The 15,439-nt window shown below is 38.7% G+C and overlaps 1 protein-coding gene and 3 non-coding genes across 4 annotated transcripts; 1 reads left to right on the top strand and 3 right to left on the bottom strand.

Moving 5' to 3' along the window:
* Window positions 1–8,537: 8,537 nt before the first annotated feature.
* On the bottom strand, window positions 8,538–8,619 carry trnal-uag (transfer RNA leucine (anticodon UAG)). Its single transcript has one exon. It is a non-coding gene; the product is annotated as a tRNA-Leu (tRNA).
* Window positions 8,620–13,723: 5,104 nt separating this feature from the next.
* trnay-gua (transfer RNA tyrosine (anticodon GUA)) lies at window positions 13,724–13,811 on the bottom strand. The gene is given in 2 exon segments: window positions 13,724–13,759; window positions 13,775–13,811. It is a non-coding gene; the product is annotated as a tRNA-Tyr (tRNA).
* Window positions 13,812–14,561: 750 nt separating this feature from the next.
* LOC138243007 (histone H4-like) lies at window positions 14,562–14,902 on the top strand. Its single transcript, XM_069198502.1, has one exon. It carries the CDS (start codon window positions 14,562–14,564, stop codon window positions 14,871–14,873), a length of 312 nt encoding a protein of 103 aa, XP_069054603.1. The 3' UTR covers window positions 14,874–14,902.
* A 281-nt stretch (window positions 14,903–15,183) lies between these two features.
* LOC138243803 (U7 small nuclear RNA) lies at window positions 15,184–15,239 on the bottom strand. The gene has a single exon (XR_011192421.1). It is a non-coding gene; the product is annotated as a U7 small nuclear RNA (small nuclear RNA).
* Window positions 15,240–15,439: the final 200 nt, after the last annotated feature.

Here is a 15,439-nt window from a genome sequence, read left to right as displayed (position 1 = left end):
ATGTTAGGACTGTACGTTTGTATTTTAATACTTTTGTATATTTATCTTAATTTTAATATACATGTAACCACAAATGCTGTTCTATGTAAATACATTTTGTTGTATTTTATCATATTTTAGCTGATGGCACAAGGGGGTCTATTATACCTTCCGAAACTTCCAAGACAACTATAACTGAGGCTCATATTTTAATATAATTTGCTTTAAAAGAAAACCAAAATGTGTAAGATATCATCCCTCAATATTGACGTTCAAATGAAGGATTTAAAGAAGCAACAGCGATAGGAGAGTACATTGATTTTGGACCAATGTTTGCATCTGAACAATCCTTCCTCCTGGAAAGAAAAAAAAACAGGTATGTTTTGAGTCTCATGATGATGCTCTTCTGGATAAAAAAAAACAGTGCAAATTTGTTTCGGATGTATTTTGGATAACATTATAACTGTCATCGAAGAGAAATTTGATCAGTTGAATGCAGTCGAAACTTTTGACATTTTATATGATGACAGGACATACATTTAGGACTCAGTACCGATACACTGCTGCTATTGATGTAGTAGAAATAAGTGTATTGGTAGTTTTATCTGAGGCAAGAAGTACTAGAACACCTCCTATAAAAATGTTAGGATTCAGAGCAAGAAATATTTTTCCACCTCACCCAATGGTATTGCATTAACGAGGCTGAATCTGGCTTCTTATTCGCCAGCTTCTTCTGCCTTAAATGCTGCTGCTGTGATGTTATGCCGCCTTTCACCTGTAGATGGCTCTTTACAGTAATTTTTAAAAGTACTAATCGGGATGGATTACTGTATTTATCCTCAGTAAAGGGGAATATGTAAGTAGTGACTATCCGAATAGAATTTTTGTGTGAAACACATTTCAGAAAATTGTAAACCAATTTTCAAAACTCACAATAACACAAACACAATAAGTAAATAAGACAAAGGTAAAACATAAGTTCACAGGCACTTTCTGCATATTTACCACAACCTTACCTTCTGATCATAAAAAGTCTTAAAATCTTGCATTTTACAAGAACTTTTTAAAATAAATGGGACATTTAGAACATGGCATATGAGAATATATGGTTAACTGAGGATGAGCAACTGGTGATGGCACTTTCTGCTTCTTGCTATAAACCTATCCCCTGGTTATAAAAACATCTAAAAATTCTGACACTGAGGTGTGAGAGACAATGGAACAGACTATCAAAATCCTGAACTTTAGGAAATTTTACTGTGCCATTTTTTTAAATATGACCCTGTGAACATGGCATGTCCCTCCTTCCTCATTACCAAAACATCTCAATGTTCCAACACTATGTACATTGGTAATTACAACACTTCACTGTTGCATTTCTGAGTTGTGACATTGTGAACATGGCATGTTAAAGTATATAGAAAATCTAGATCAGAACAGGCTAAATGCAATTCATAGTGATGTATCATTTTCTTACTTTCTAAATGAAAAAATAAATTCAGTGATTATGACACTTCGGTATGACATAAAATATGCTTCAATGACAGAATAAATACTCATGGAATAAATACCCACAGTGGACATTCATAGTTGTGATTATAGGAATGTTAAATATCAGGTGAGTAGCTGCGTCAGCATGCGTAGGCTGCAAAGGAACAAGTAAAGGGTTATTCCATGCTGAAAAGAGAAGAAAGGAAACACGACGTGTTGGCCGTGGAGCCTTCTTCAGGTGTTAGAAAGACAGGGCAGTATGCAAAGATAATTTTCTTTTTATCTTTGCTTACTGCAGTTTATCTTTGATGACAACATCAAAGACCTTAAGGGATTCTTACGGCAGCTCCACATCAACTTCCTTTTATAACTAACCTCATCAGATCTCTCAACTACACTCTTTCAGTTTCTCACTTCAGAGAAGGATAAAAAACTCAATCATCCTCTACAGAGAAAAACCATCAACACCCCTACCACCTCCACCAGTCCTAACCTTGTTGTTACTGTACCCTCTGACCTTTCCCTTTCACCCCTTTGCATCCTCAGCTAACATATTTTGATATTACAACACAATTACAATAGATTGTACAGTATTTACAGTTTAAAATTAAGATAAATGTCAAAATATCAAAATCCAACTGCACAGTGCTAACAAAACAATGCTTGTCAAGTTCTCAAACAAATCCGCATTGTATTTTTAAAATATTTCAGCAGAGGATGTGACGGGAGTATAAATGACGATTCGACGATCATTTTTCTTGGGTAAATATGGTTTTCTGGGGAGTTGCGATGTTGGGCATTATTGGACATTTTTGACACGTGTTGAACAGTCGCATTTCCTACAAATATTAAAATGGCTATGGTTTAGCTGAGAAATCCAATCGACCTACAGTATGTAAAACAATGTTTACATCGCAGAAGAAAGCCGTCCCTGGGGGGACTTGAACCACCAACCTTTCAGTTAATAGCCAAACGCGATAACCGATTGTTCCACAGAGTCTTTCCTCAGCTCAAAAAAAAAAATCTCTTACCGTTTATTTTGCCAGCCGGTAATATTTCTTCTGCACTGATAACCAAGAACTGAATTTCATGTTTCGCAAGCTGTGTGAATTTCATTAAAAACAAGTTTTCCAGAAGGGAAATGAACACATGCATTTAACGAAATCAAGCCCTTTGTGAGTGCCCAAAATGGTACGTTCTGTACTACAAGATAAGAAGAAATACACGGCTGGGATTTGAACCGCGGTTCTTTTGTTCAATAAAGAGGCACTTTAACCAACTAGGCTACAGTGACAGGACCACCATCACCTTTTACACCCACTTGGACACACCGCTCTGAGACATCTGTGTTCAGAAAGCGCTGAAGCTGCTCTCAGAGCAAATTGCCTCTTTTACATACAGTAGCAGCCCCGACACTGAGAAACGAAGAGAACTGGCTTTTATCTGGCATTTTTCATGTCCAATGCGTTTGACATCTCCCAAGGGCGACAGAGTTCTTTTGCAACACTATTTCTTCTTCTTTTTTATTTCTGTACGCTTTGATAAAAAACGAGAAATCGTGCAAGGGAAAAATGTATTTGTTTCATAGAGAAAACGTACACCAGGAAATGTTGTGTTGAGAAGAGGTGATTTAACATGATACGTAACCTAGTTTATCGGAGTAAATGCTCACCCAGCAAGGTCTGGAGAAGTTGGAGAGTCTGGTGGATGTGTTAATTATACGGTGTTGTGGAAGAAAACAGTCTTTCTTTGAATTCTCAATCAATCGGAATTCCAGTGCGAAACATAAACCCTTTGTCTGATTTAAAGAAATAATATTTTAAAAATCATAAAAAATCGGAAAACACACGTTTCTCACTTTGAAATTTTAGACGGGGCGGTATATTACTAGTAGCGACGCTGAGCACACTAGGGGGGAATTCCGGTTATGTGAAATACCAACAGTTTAATAAATAACGCATCTGATTTTGAATCATAAGATTGTAGGTTCGACTTCTACCTGGCTCGTGTAAATTTTATTCAAGCTCCTCAGTAATAGATGTCTATTATGTAATGAACCGCACCTAAAAGCAAACATTGGGTCTGTTTCCTTTGTTTTCCAGCATGAAATAGCAAATCGTTACAAAAAGTACCTGCTAATGTCCAATAGCGGGTTTTTTTTTCAAATTACATTTTCAGGCTTCAGACACTTTTTAATAAAACAAAAGTGTCCGGAAACTCCCTAACTTTCAGGTTTGCTTGAACCTGTATTAAAAGAAGTTATTTGAAACTTCCGGGATTCCATTCTCTGATGTAGCTGTCTCTAAAGACGGATGTGATGTTTCGCAGATGTGAACTGTGCCTTCTCTCTTGTGTTCAAGGGTATTCGCTGTGTGAGATCCTAACTGTATGTCCAGTAGGGCTCTATTTTGTTTAGATTATCTGTGTGGTGTACAGATAGAACTCAACTACATGGTGTGAATTCCGTGTTTAGGACGAGCAGAACCTGAAAAACGAAAAGCAGACCTCAATGTGATTTGAACATGCAGCCTACTGATCTGGAGTCAGATATGCTACCTTTGCGCCATGGCTATCAGCACCTTTGAATTTCCCAAAGGAGACAAATCGACTTCACACAAAAAAATCTCCTGTGAAGAGCGACGCTCTTCCGAAGAGAGTCTCTTCATCCCAGACCACATTTTATTCTTCCTGCGCAGCTCTTGTGCAGGTGTTGTTCTCAATTACAGATCCAGGAACACTAATTTTTTTCCCCTATTTTTTTAACTTAAGTACCCCATGGTGCAACGGTAGCACGTCTGACTCTAAATCCCCAAGTTCATTTTCAAAGTATATCGGAGTCAACTGATACTGATCAGGTTCTGCTGCTACTGAACCCGCAGTCTTCACCTTAAAGTTCAATTCCCCAAGCCTTTTGACCTTATATGTCCATCCCTTCTCGTCAAAACTCGTATTTTCACAGAGTACCCTTCAGAAATCGCAGTATAGAATGAAAAAACTCCAGTAGATCTCGGCCGCTGTTGGTGATTTTCCTTTAAAAATAAATGAATCTCTGGAAATTTTACGGAGTGTATCACTTTCACTGAGACCGAGAAGTGTTAAGCTGTACATGAGTCTTTGTGGTTCGGTTGTTAACCAAAAAGGTTGTGGTTTGAGCCCTCCCAGGGACACTATGAGCCTTTTAATGTACACACCCGTCTCACTTTATCTCCACGGCCGGTCTTGTACCGCAATCAAATACAGAGCCCGTAGGAGGCAGTAAGCTCGCATATATAGCTCACTGTGTATATAATGAAGAAGTAGAGGTTAGTTTCTCATCTGCGCGTTACAGAGCCTTATGCAACTCGTACTGTACCAATAGCTAGGGTTTGATCCCTGCACGGGCTATTAGTTGAAAAGCCATTGTAAATGACGTGTAAGAGATTTATAGATACTGTAGATCAGTGGTTCTCAAACTGTGGTACGCGTACCGGCAGTGGTACGTGGAGTGCCACCAGGTGGTATGCCAAATGACCCTGGAACTGTGTAGTGTGCACTGAAAAATCGGGATGGGTTTTCATATTTTGTATTTTAATACGTGTCGAATACGCAGCCTACGTACTACGATACAGTGCATGCTAATACTTCAGTGGACACAAGAGATACTCTGTAATTCTATACCACTCTATAGGAATGCGTGCTACGGATGCAAGTGACCAATTGTATTTAAAAAAAGCTATTGTATCTCCAGCAAATAGGGAGAAAGGAGAATGTGCGTGATTTTGGAACAATGCCAACATTGTAAACACAGGAATGCATAGAAATACGTGCTACGAACGCAGGCAATCTTGTGAGCACACGAAAGCGTGATAACAGAAAAATATTTAAGAACTGTTCGAATTTGAGAAAAATACACCAAGCGTCTCTGTGTTTCGCTCCCATGCGCATGAAATAAAAACTTTAAATAAATACGGAAATAAAAACAGAAACGCGGAAAAATGCAAGCTTGCGGATTGCTAAAGCAGGTAAGCTACACTATTTTTGAAGAACCTTATTTACCGTTGGCAAAAGAGCTGACACGTATTATGTGTGGAGAAAAAGCTGCTAAACAGCTCGACCTGCTGCCCCCCTCCCCCTGAAAGACACAGTCATTCAAAGAATTATTGAAATGAAGGATTATATCAAAAGTACACTGATAGACCGCGTTAAGATGAGCAGATGTTTTTCACTGCAATTAGATGAGTCTGTAGTCGATTTGGCCAATTTGCTCGTTTACGTTAGATACGAGTTTGAGGGTATGTCCCATGAAGACTTTCTGTTCTGTAAACCGCTACCAACAGGAACTACAGGAGAGCACATATTTCAGCTTCTGAATGAATTTTTCGAAGAGAATGGCCTCGACTTGATAAAATGCGTCTGAGTTTGTACAGACAGTGCTAGAGCAATGACAAGCCGACATAACGGTGCAGTTGCACGAATTAGAGAGGTTGCTCCAGAAATTAATGTACGCATTACAACATCCACCGCGAGACCTTTGCCGTCAAGAAAATGCCTGACGATTTAATATCTGTTAGACTCTGTTGTGAATTGTATCAAGGCTCGAAAAATTAATTCACATCTCCTTTGCTCAACTAAATAGGCTCACCCCTCTCACTGAAATGGTGCTTTTTTATTAGTTGTTGTTAATGTTTTTTTTCTGTAAAATACTTTGAGAAGCCACCTTTAAAGGCGCTATATCAAATAAAGTTCATTATTAAAATATTTATTATATGTATGTGTGAGTATGTGCACGTACACTCATGTTGGTCATTGAGAATTTCTGGGGTTCCTATGAGATGATGACTTGTAGGTGGTACTTGGATGCTTTGGTTGGATTAGGGATGGTACTTGGTCCAAAAAGTTTGAGAACCACTGCTGTAGATACTTTATTGATCCCATGAGGGAAATAATAAAGCTTATCCAGCTGGCTTTTATGTTTCACACTAAATTGCGATCTTGAAACCAAAATAATTAGAAATATGGAACACAACCATTGTTCTCCAAGAAGGAAAGCTGTTTAACACTGACGTCACTCCTTTTTATTTAACCCAGATTGTGAAGACAACTCCACCCTATCAAAGGAAAATGTTGCACAAAAGTTGGAAAGGACACTCTGAATCCATCTGTACTCTATATTTGATTTCCGCGATCCGTTCAAGGCTGCTTGGTGCTTCGCAAGCAAGTCATTTCAGGGAAGAAACTCAGTTTAGAGAACTACTGGTGCATTTTCACTCATTGAATTTGATCTTTGTACTCTCTTTTCATTCTCAGCTATAATATTTCAAAATTACAGTTCGGATTTGTTGGAAAACTTCACAGGCATTATTAAGTTAGGACTGTACAATTGTATTTTAATATCTTGGTATATTTACCTTCATTTTAATATGGATGTAACCATAAATGTTGTACTTTTGTCGTACATTTTAACTGAGGACGCACGACGACTATTATACCTTGTGATACATGCAAGACATCTGTAAACGAAGATGTAATTAGTCAAATTGGCAATTAACAGAAAACCACAATTGTATAATATTATTTCTCTATGTCGATGATCAGTTGAAGGATTTGAAGAAACTATATATTATTCCTCGATATCGATGATCAGTTGAAGGATTTGAAGAAACAGCAGCGATAGCAGGTGATTTTGGTTTTGAACCCATCTTTACACCTCAATAATCCATTTGTCCTCGAAAAAAGAAAAGACAGGCATGTTTTGAGTCTCATAATGATCATCTTCTCGATCCAAAGAAACATATAAATTTGATTCCTTCCGTAGTATTTGGGTTTTCTTACGAAGATCTCACGAAGTATTGCCAGGATCTATATTTAGCGTTCGGTAGTGATAACACTGCTGATATTGATTGAGTAGAAATCTATGATGTATTGACAACTTTATCTGAAGCGAGAAGTCCTAGAACGCTGCCTATGAAGTGTTACGATTCATACCAAGATATACTTTTTGTTTTCAACCCAAAATGCTGCTATTGCATTAATCATTATATGAACTATACCAGTTTTGGTAGCTTCTCTGCATGATTTTTCAAAACTGAAACTAATTACAAAATTATTTAAGATCAACCATGACAAAAAATTATAAATCAGGACTAATATTAATATCAACTGATGTTACTACAGAAAAAAAGATTTAACTGAAATATTAATAAGACTATTTGTGATTATGTCACTTCTCTGCTTCAGCAAGGTCAATATAAGACTCTGAAAGTAGTAAAGCAAAACTGAACTCAAAATCATATTAGGAATTCTGAGCGATATCTCCATACAGGTAATCCAACAGAACGTTGAAATATTTGAATATCATCTCTCTGTATATTGCGCTGCTTTTAACCTAGAGTAAAACTATTGGATTGAAGGAATGCTAACCGCTGGGTTAAAATGTATAGTTGTTATTTGGAGAAATCTGTAAACTCGTGATCTTATATGTTTTAAAAGACAGCACAGGAAAAAACAGTGCTGATTATTTTCCGGAGACGGAGCACTGATGACCTATCTGAGCTAATCGATAAAACCCACCCAGTGGATACTCTAGCAGAACGTCAAAGAACATTCACCTTTGTATCCAAAGAAACCACAGGAACAACATCAGGTAGCACAATCAATTCCCCTTTTAAATCTTTCCTGTAAGGTATGCTATGTGAATTCATGAAGTTAATCCTCTGATCTCTTTTGAGCACGAACAAAGTATTTCTGATGGAGCGCTCTGTTCAAAGATAAGCTATTACCCCTGCCAACGATTCGGCGTGAAGAATTAAAAGTTTCACAGACAAAAGCAGCTCACCACCACAGCCAATATTGAATGTACTGTACTTGCCGGTACACTATCATGTGCACTGCCTCAAAAGTGATCTTGGCAGATGTTGTTCCCTACATAAAGCTGAACATGCCAAAGAGAATTTTTGTTGAGAAAACAAAATATTTTTTCTGCCTTGATGTTTAGCCTGTCTTTTAGAAAGTCTATCTCTAAACACCTCCTGCAGCCTAACAAAAAGCACTTTTACTGGTCGTATTGCAGGTCTTAAAACACTAACATTTGGCAGCGGTGGGATTCAAACCCACGCCCCCAGAGAGACTGGAGCCTAAATCCAGCGCCTTAGACCACTCGGCCACACTACCTTCCTCCATGTCTGTCTTCCTCACATTCCTGGCTTGGACTGGGGGGGCTTCAGCTCTTGTCGTCCGATCTAATGATATCATGACATGTGGAAGTGACTGCAACTTCATCTTCCGAGATGCTTTCAATAGCACAAACGCTACTTTCACCGGCACAAACATAGCAATAATGAAAGAGGTGGGTTTCATCCTTTGTGCTGTTTGTAGGGGCGCAACTCTACGTCGATCTACTGACTTGAAGAGCAAAAATCAAAATCCTCTGCTATTACTGTTGCTTTTTTCATAGTTTCTTTAAATCCTTCATTTGAACATAGATTTTGAAGGATATTGATGATAATACCACATAAATTGTGGTTTTCTTGTGATCGCCAATTTTTTTCAAATACCAGCCTTTTTTACAGTTCCTTGCGTGTTTCACAAGGTATAATAGCCCCCCTCGCATCCTCAGCTAACATATATTAAAATTACAATAGATTATACAGCATGCATGTTTACATTTATATTAAAATTAAAGTAAATATACCAGAATACATACAGTGCTAACCCAATAATTCTTGTCAGGTTCTCCAACAAATCTGCGTTGTTATTTTAACGTTTCAGCTGAGGGTGCAACAGGAGTATAAATGAATTTTCCCGCCAGCCGTTCAAAGACCAAATTCCATGAGTGAACATTATTTTCTCAGAAGTTGCCGGTATTGGACTTTGCCGGTGGTAATGAATTATATCCACAACTGTTGTAGTAGTTCCTTCTTGAAATTCGACACGTGCAAAGCACTCGTAATATCATAGGTGTTAAAGTTCGCTGAGTCTATTCGAGTCATGGTGTGTATCCCTGCCTATCATTGGGAGACGGGTAGCTTTTTTACACTCAGATTCCAATCTTCAATGCTTTGTGTCAGAGCTTACATAACTTTCATTTTCTCACATTTTCTGACGACTGTTCCAAAGGGGCACCCTGTCAATTCTGAATACTTTTAAAAAATCTGCCTGCATGTTTGATTATTGTCATTTCATTTCGAAAAAGTTCAATATTGATCATAACTAAAGAAAATAATGATCACGAACAAAAAAGGGATAAAGATGCGAGTCGATCTTGAATCACAGCTGGGTGACACGGTCTTCTGTTCTGATATGGTTGTACGAGAAACAGGAGGAATCGCCAATCTCCTATAGAACATAAGTTGAATCAGGAGTGAGACATTTCGTATACTCGTGCATATGTCAACACCTGACCTACATCGTAAAACTAACATTAAGTTGTCAGAGACATTCATTTATATACAAACAAGAGACAGACCAAGTAATAATTCTACATTAGTTCAGGTGGGTAAACCTGAACTAACTAACTAATAAACCTATTAATAATTCTACATTAACGTGTCCTACACTGATCAGACTAATTGACATGGTCTGATTCAGAGCCTGTGCAGTTCGTGCTAATTACAACAAGGACAGTTCTGAACCCTCATCACCGAACTGAGCACAAGTTCAGCTGTTCTCCAGTTTTGTTACGCATGGTTTTTCATTGCAATTGAGTTCAGAGCTGGAGCTGAACTCCAGACAGTACAGTGTTTTGGGTAAGTTGTCGAAATTCGCATGAGGCTGCAGACAACTTACCTAAAGTGTGTTCTATAGCTTTCAGGTGGAGTTCATTTATATAAAAGAATGTAAGTGGTATAAACGAAACAAGCCAGACGGCAGTCCAACCTACAGTATAATTTTCTGATGGAAGTCCTGACACGTTATTCATTACGCCACTGACCCTGCTATTGTAGTGCTAAAATAAAACACGTTTTCTACATTTATGTCTGTTTAAAAATTACTATCTAAAAAAGACAAAGGGTTTGTGTGTCGCGCTAAAATTCCGCTTCATTTCGAATGCAAATAAAAACCATTTTGTTCCAAGAAATCATAAATTTGTCACATCCTTCATACTACTGATAAGTATACGAATAAATACTCGGAAGAAGCCGCTCAGGTATTAGAGAGATTTAAAATCGGATCGGAGGATTTAGAGTCCAGACTGCAAACCAACAGCTGACACAGGTCTTTTATAGAACCGTTTTGATTTCCTCTACTTTGTCCCCGTGACGTCACTGTCCTGCTCACAGCCGAGCCCGACACACGTCTGGTTTCTGTCGCTGGGCGCTCACCCTGCAGTCCATGCGGGTCCTGATACCCCAGTACAATGACGGGGACACTAAACTGTAATCAGGTGCCGTCCTTCAGCTGAGACGTAAAACCGAGGTCCTGAATCTCTGTGCTCATTCAGGAGAATGGTGGTGGTGGAGGGGAGTCCCCATTACCTGTAAAGCGCATTGAGTGGAGTATCCAGAACAGCGCTATATAAGTGTAAGCAATAATGATGATGATGATAATTATTATTATTATAATGTAAAATGCAATAAAAAAATCAAACTTTGATTCAAAATAGATTAATGTAAAAACTGATAAAGCTAATGCTTTTTTCAGGGCTATATCTACTTTTTTTTTAAAAAGCGAAGTCTGTCGCGATTGTGAGAGTTAGAGAATGTGTTCCAGCGGGTGCCTTCATATCATGAGCGTCAGTCTCGCCCGTAGCTGCGAGAAGGTTAAAAGCGCACAAGTGATCTGTAGACGATGTTCGGGGAAGAAATAATTCTGTTTTCAGCACAGGGAGTGAGAATGAGCTCAGCCCGGCTCCCAGCAGAATGCATTCTGGTTTGGTTACTGTTAGACTGTGCGTCTGAGGCTCTTTGGATCGCAACGTAAAAAAAACAATTGCTCACATCGTGTGACTTCCACGACAGGAAGGAAAGATATCACTTTAAAAAATCAGAACTGAAGATTTGGATCCTGGGCCTCAACTTCGAACCCCTCCAATCTGGCTTCCGTCAACTTCACAGCACAGAAACCGCCCTAGTCAAAGTCACCAACGATCTCCTAATAGCTTCTGATTCTGGTTCTCTTTCCATACTCATCCTTCTTGATCTCAGTGCTGCCTTTGACACTGTTGACCATAACACCTTGCTTTCTCGTCTTGAGACTGTGTTTGGAGTCTCTGACACTGCCCTCAAATGGTTTAAGTCTTACCTCACTGATCGCTGTCACTTTGTCTCTCTCTCAATGGGTACAGGTCTGAAATCGGTCTTGTCAAGTCTGGTGTCCCCCAGGGCTCAATACTGGGCCCCTTGCTCTTCAGCATTTACATGTTCCCACTTGGTCAGCTTTTAAGATCACATGGCCTCAGCTTTCATTTTTACGCTGACGATACTCAAATATACATCCATACCAAACCCGACACTGACGTGGCTGTCTCTATTCTATCTAAATTCATCTCTGACATAAAAATTTGGATGACTCAAAACTTCCTTCATCTTAACTGTGACAAGACTGAAGTCATGCTTATTGGTACCCCCCATCAACTTCGTAAAGCCAGTCCTGTAACCCTGTCTGTAGATGGCTCTGTACTAGAGCTTCAATCAAAATTGAAAAACCTTGGGGTTATATTCGATTCTGGCTTAACATTCGACCCACATGTACAGCATACTGTCAAAACATCTTTTTTTCACCTTAGAAATATCGCAAGACTACGCCCTATGCTATCATTAACTGTGGCTGAAAAGCTGATCAACATATTTGTATTCTCCCGAATTGACTACTGCAATGCTCTGCTCCCTGGTGTATCTAAATCTACTCTGAACAAGCTGCAGTATGTCCAAAATTCAGCAGCCAGAATCCTGACCAGGTCTAGTACAAGTGTTCACATTACTCCTATCCTGGAGTCCTTGCACTGGCTTCCGGTCAAATTCCGCGTAGACTTTAAAATCCTCATGCTCACCTACAAGGCTTTACATGGCTTGGCACCTCAATACCTGTCTGAACTTTTATCGCCCTACTCCCCACCTCGCAACCTCCGCTCTTCAAATTCTGCCCTCCTTACTGTCCCCCAAGCCCGTCTACATTGTATGGGCGACAGGGCCTTCTCCTGCTATGCCCCCAAGCTCTGGAACTCTTTGCCCAAGGATATTAGAGAGACACCTTCTCTAAACTCCTTCAAATCCAGACTCAAAACCTTCTTCTTCAGAAAAGCCTTTACTTAACTGGTTCCATTCTTCACCCCTCTGCTCTTCTTAATACCATCTTCCACGGTCTCCTCTATTTTTATTGTTGTATTGTTGTAATTATAATTGTGTCCTGTCTTGTGAAATTTTCTTATTTATTGTTGTAGTCTTCTTATTTATTGTTATTGTCATCCTGTAAAGCGCTTTGAGAAGCCACCTTTAAAGGCGCTATATAAAATAAAGTTTATTATTATTATTATTATTATCAACTTAAAAATAAACAGAGTTTAACGACAGGAAATTGATTCCAGTTGTCAGATCACGTATACGCATACCTTAGCTTTGTGCAACAACCTGAAACTTTCAGGTACCATAAATAATATTATTGCTAAACATATGCCATTCTAATCTGCAATCTGCATTCTAAAAATGCATTAAGTCCTGTTCTACACCTGCATGCTTTGGAAGCGCTGGCCTACCTGTATCAAAATATCAGATTGTGTTTCTGCAACATTTCGTGCATAGTACGCCATCTTATCTAAAACAGTCACAACAAGGGCTTTACATGCAGTCTGGGGTATTTTCCCCTTTTATATTTTTGCCACTTTATATCGAACCTGTTATACTCCCAGAAGTGCACAGTAGCTTGTACTTAATAAAAATGTACAATTCACCGCTGGTATAAACAGATGTGTGCCGTGTTTGCCTTTGTAAGCATTTGTTTAAAAAATAAGTTCACAATACGATAAAAACACAGAAAGCACAAACTTTATAATACAACGATACAAAATCAATACCAAATCATTATGCCAATGAAGTAACTATCCTTTGAAAACAGAGAACACCTTTATATCTACAAAAAACTTGACATTTGTATGTATTTTTGAATTACAAAGCAGACAGTCTAGTCCCTTAATTCAAAGATCAGATCTTGGCCAAAACAAGACAATCAGACGTGGGCTGAATTCGGAACAGGAGCCTTTGCTTAGTCGATTATTGAGCTTTTGATCAATGTCTGAATAAAACGTTTTTAACTCTTTGATTAAATTACACAAAAAGCACCTTCCTTCGAGCCAGAATCGAACCAGCGACCTAAGGATTCCTTGTTGACTCTACTACAGTCCTCCGCTCTACCAACTGAGCTATCGAAGGGATGCTGTGGCATTGCTTTCAGGCACATACTGCCCAATGAAGTAAAATGTGAAATGGGTGATTTAAATCCCACTTCGACATCAAGTTTCCAACTCGTTTCCTTAGTCTCATTTACCTTGAATTTAAGCCACGAACCAGAATTCTACTGTATAAACTTCCAGGGATATTACAAAATGTTTGATGGGGCATCAATCATTACAGGCGGAAATTGATTCCTTTTTTTTCTCGAGGGATCATATTAAACATTTCATTAGTCTCGAGAGGAGGATCACCATGAGACACAAAACAAACAGTTTCTTTCTGTCTTTATTAGAAAGTAGCGTTTGTGCTACATTAATAATATTTTCGTGAAAATAAAGAAGTTGTAAATTTTAAAAATTTATATCTGAATCGAAATGTGGTTTTGAGTTAAATATTAGCGTGTTCATGTAATTAGTTTGTGTTTGTCATTACTATATATATTGCCATGTTACTAGAATTTTTAACTGAAGTTTACTAGTTGTGTTTTTTATAATGATTAGACATTTGAATACAATATTGTATATAATGTATAATTTGAACTACATATTGTTAAGGTGTGAATAATTGTATATTTTAAGAATACATTTCTAAAACAAATCATTGGCTTTATTTACTAGTTTCTACACCTATAAAAATCTTTCTTTGATGTCTAATAGACATCAAAGAAAGATGTCTATTATACATCAAAGATGAGCAGTGTGTGTCGTGTTCACAGCTGATAACTAGAAGATGTCTGGAAGAGGCAAAGGCGGAAAGGGACTCGGGAAAGGAGGCGCTAAGCGTCACCATAAGGTTCTCTGTGACAACATCCAGGGAATCACCAAGCCCGCCATCCGCCGCCTGGCTCGCCGTGGGGGAGTGAAGCGGATCTCCGGGCTGATCTACGAGGAGACCCGCGGGGTGCTGAAGGTGTTCCTGGAGAACGTCATCCGCGACGCCGTCACCTACACCGAGCATGCCAAGAGGAAGACCGTCACCGCCATGGACGTGGTGTACGTGCTGAAGCGCCAGGGCCGCACCCTGTACGGCTTCGGAGGCTAAACAGGAGCGGAGCTTCACTACCGGACCCTGACGTATAAACCCAAGTGACCCAGTGACATTTGTCACTGCTGAGGTTGCTTTATGGGTCTATTTTCTATGCTGATCTGTGCTGATCAATTGGAAATCAAATGCAAAAAAGACCCGTTCCCACACCTAAGGTCAAATATTAGGAATCAAAACTGCTCGAGTGTATGGAAGCACACAGCTTTATCAAGATTTCCAAGTGCAAGATCTTTTTATTCATAAAAGACCCTATTTATGTTGTATGAGCAATATTAATATTAATACAGAATCTTTTTTCACCAAATAAATGGGCTTCCTGACTTCAGAAAGCCTTCTAGACAAATACTAAAAGAGCAAAAATTCAATTTGGTAAATGAAATGAAAACACATTCCCTACCAAACCTTGAGTACAGGCCATTCAGGATGATAATACAAAACCATTTATAATTCAACAAATAAAACCTGTCAACTGGTAATCACCACTTATCATAAAAAAATAAGTAGCAATACACAGTAGGGGACTCTTGGGTGCAAGTTAAATCCATGCAAGAAGGGGGTGTAGT

The sequence above is a fragment of the Lepisosteus oculatus genome, chromosome 14 (genome assembly GCF_040954835.1).
Source record: "Lepisosteus oculatus isolate fLepOcu1 chromosome 14, fLepOcu1.hap2, whole genome shotgun sequence".
In the NCBI taxonomy this organism is placed as follows: domain Eukaryota; kingdom Metazoa; phylum Chordata; class Actinopteri; order Semionotiformes; family Lepisosteidae; genus Lepisosteus; species Lepisosteus oculatus.
The sequence above is the reverse complement of the archived record's forward strand: the minus strand, read 5'-3'. Positions and strand labels throughout refer to the sequence as shown.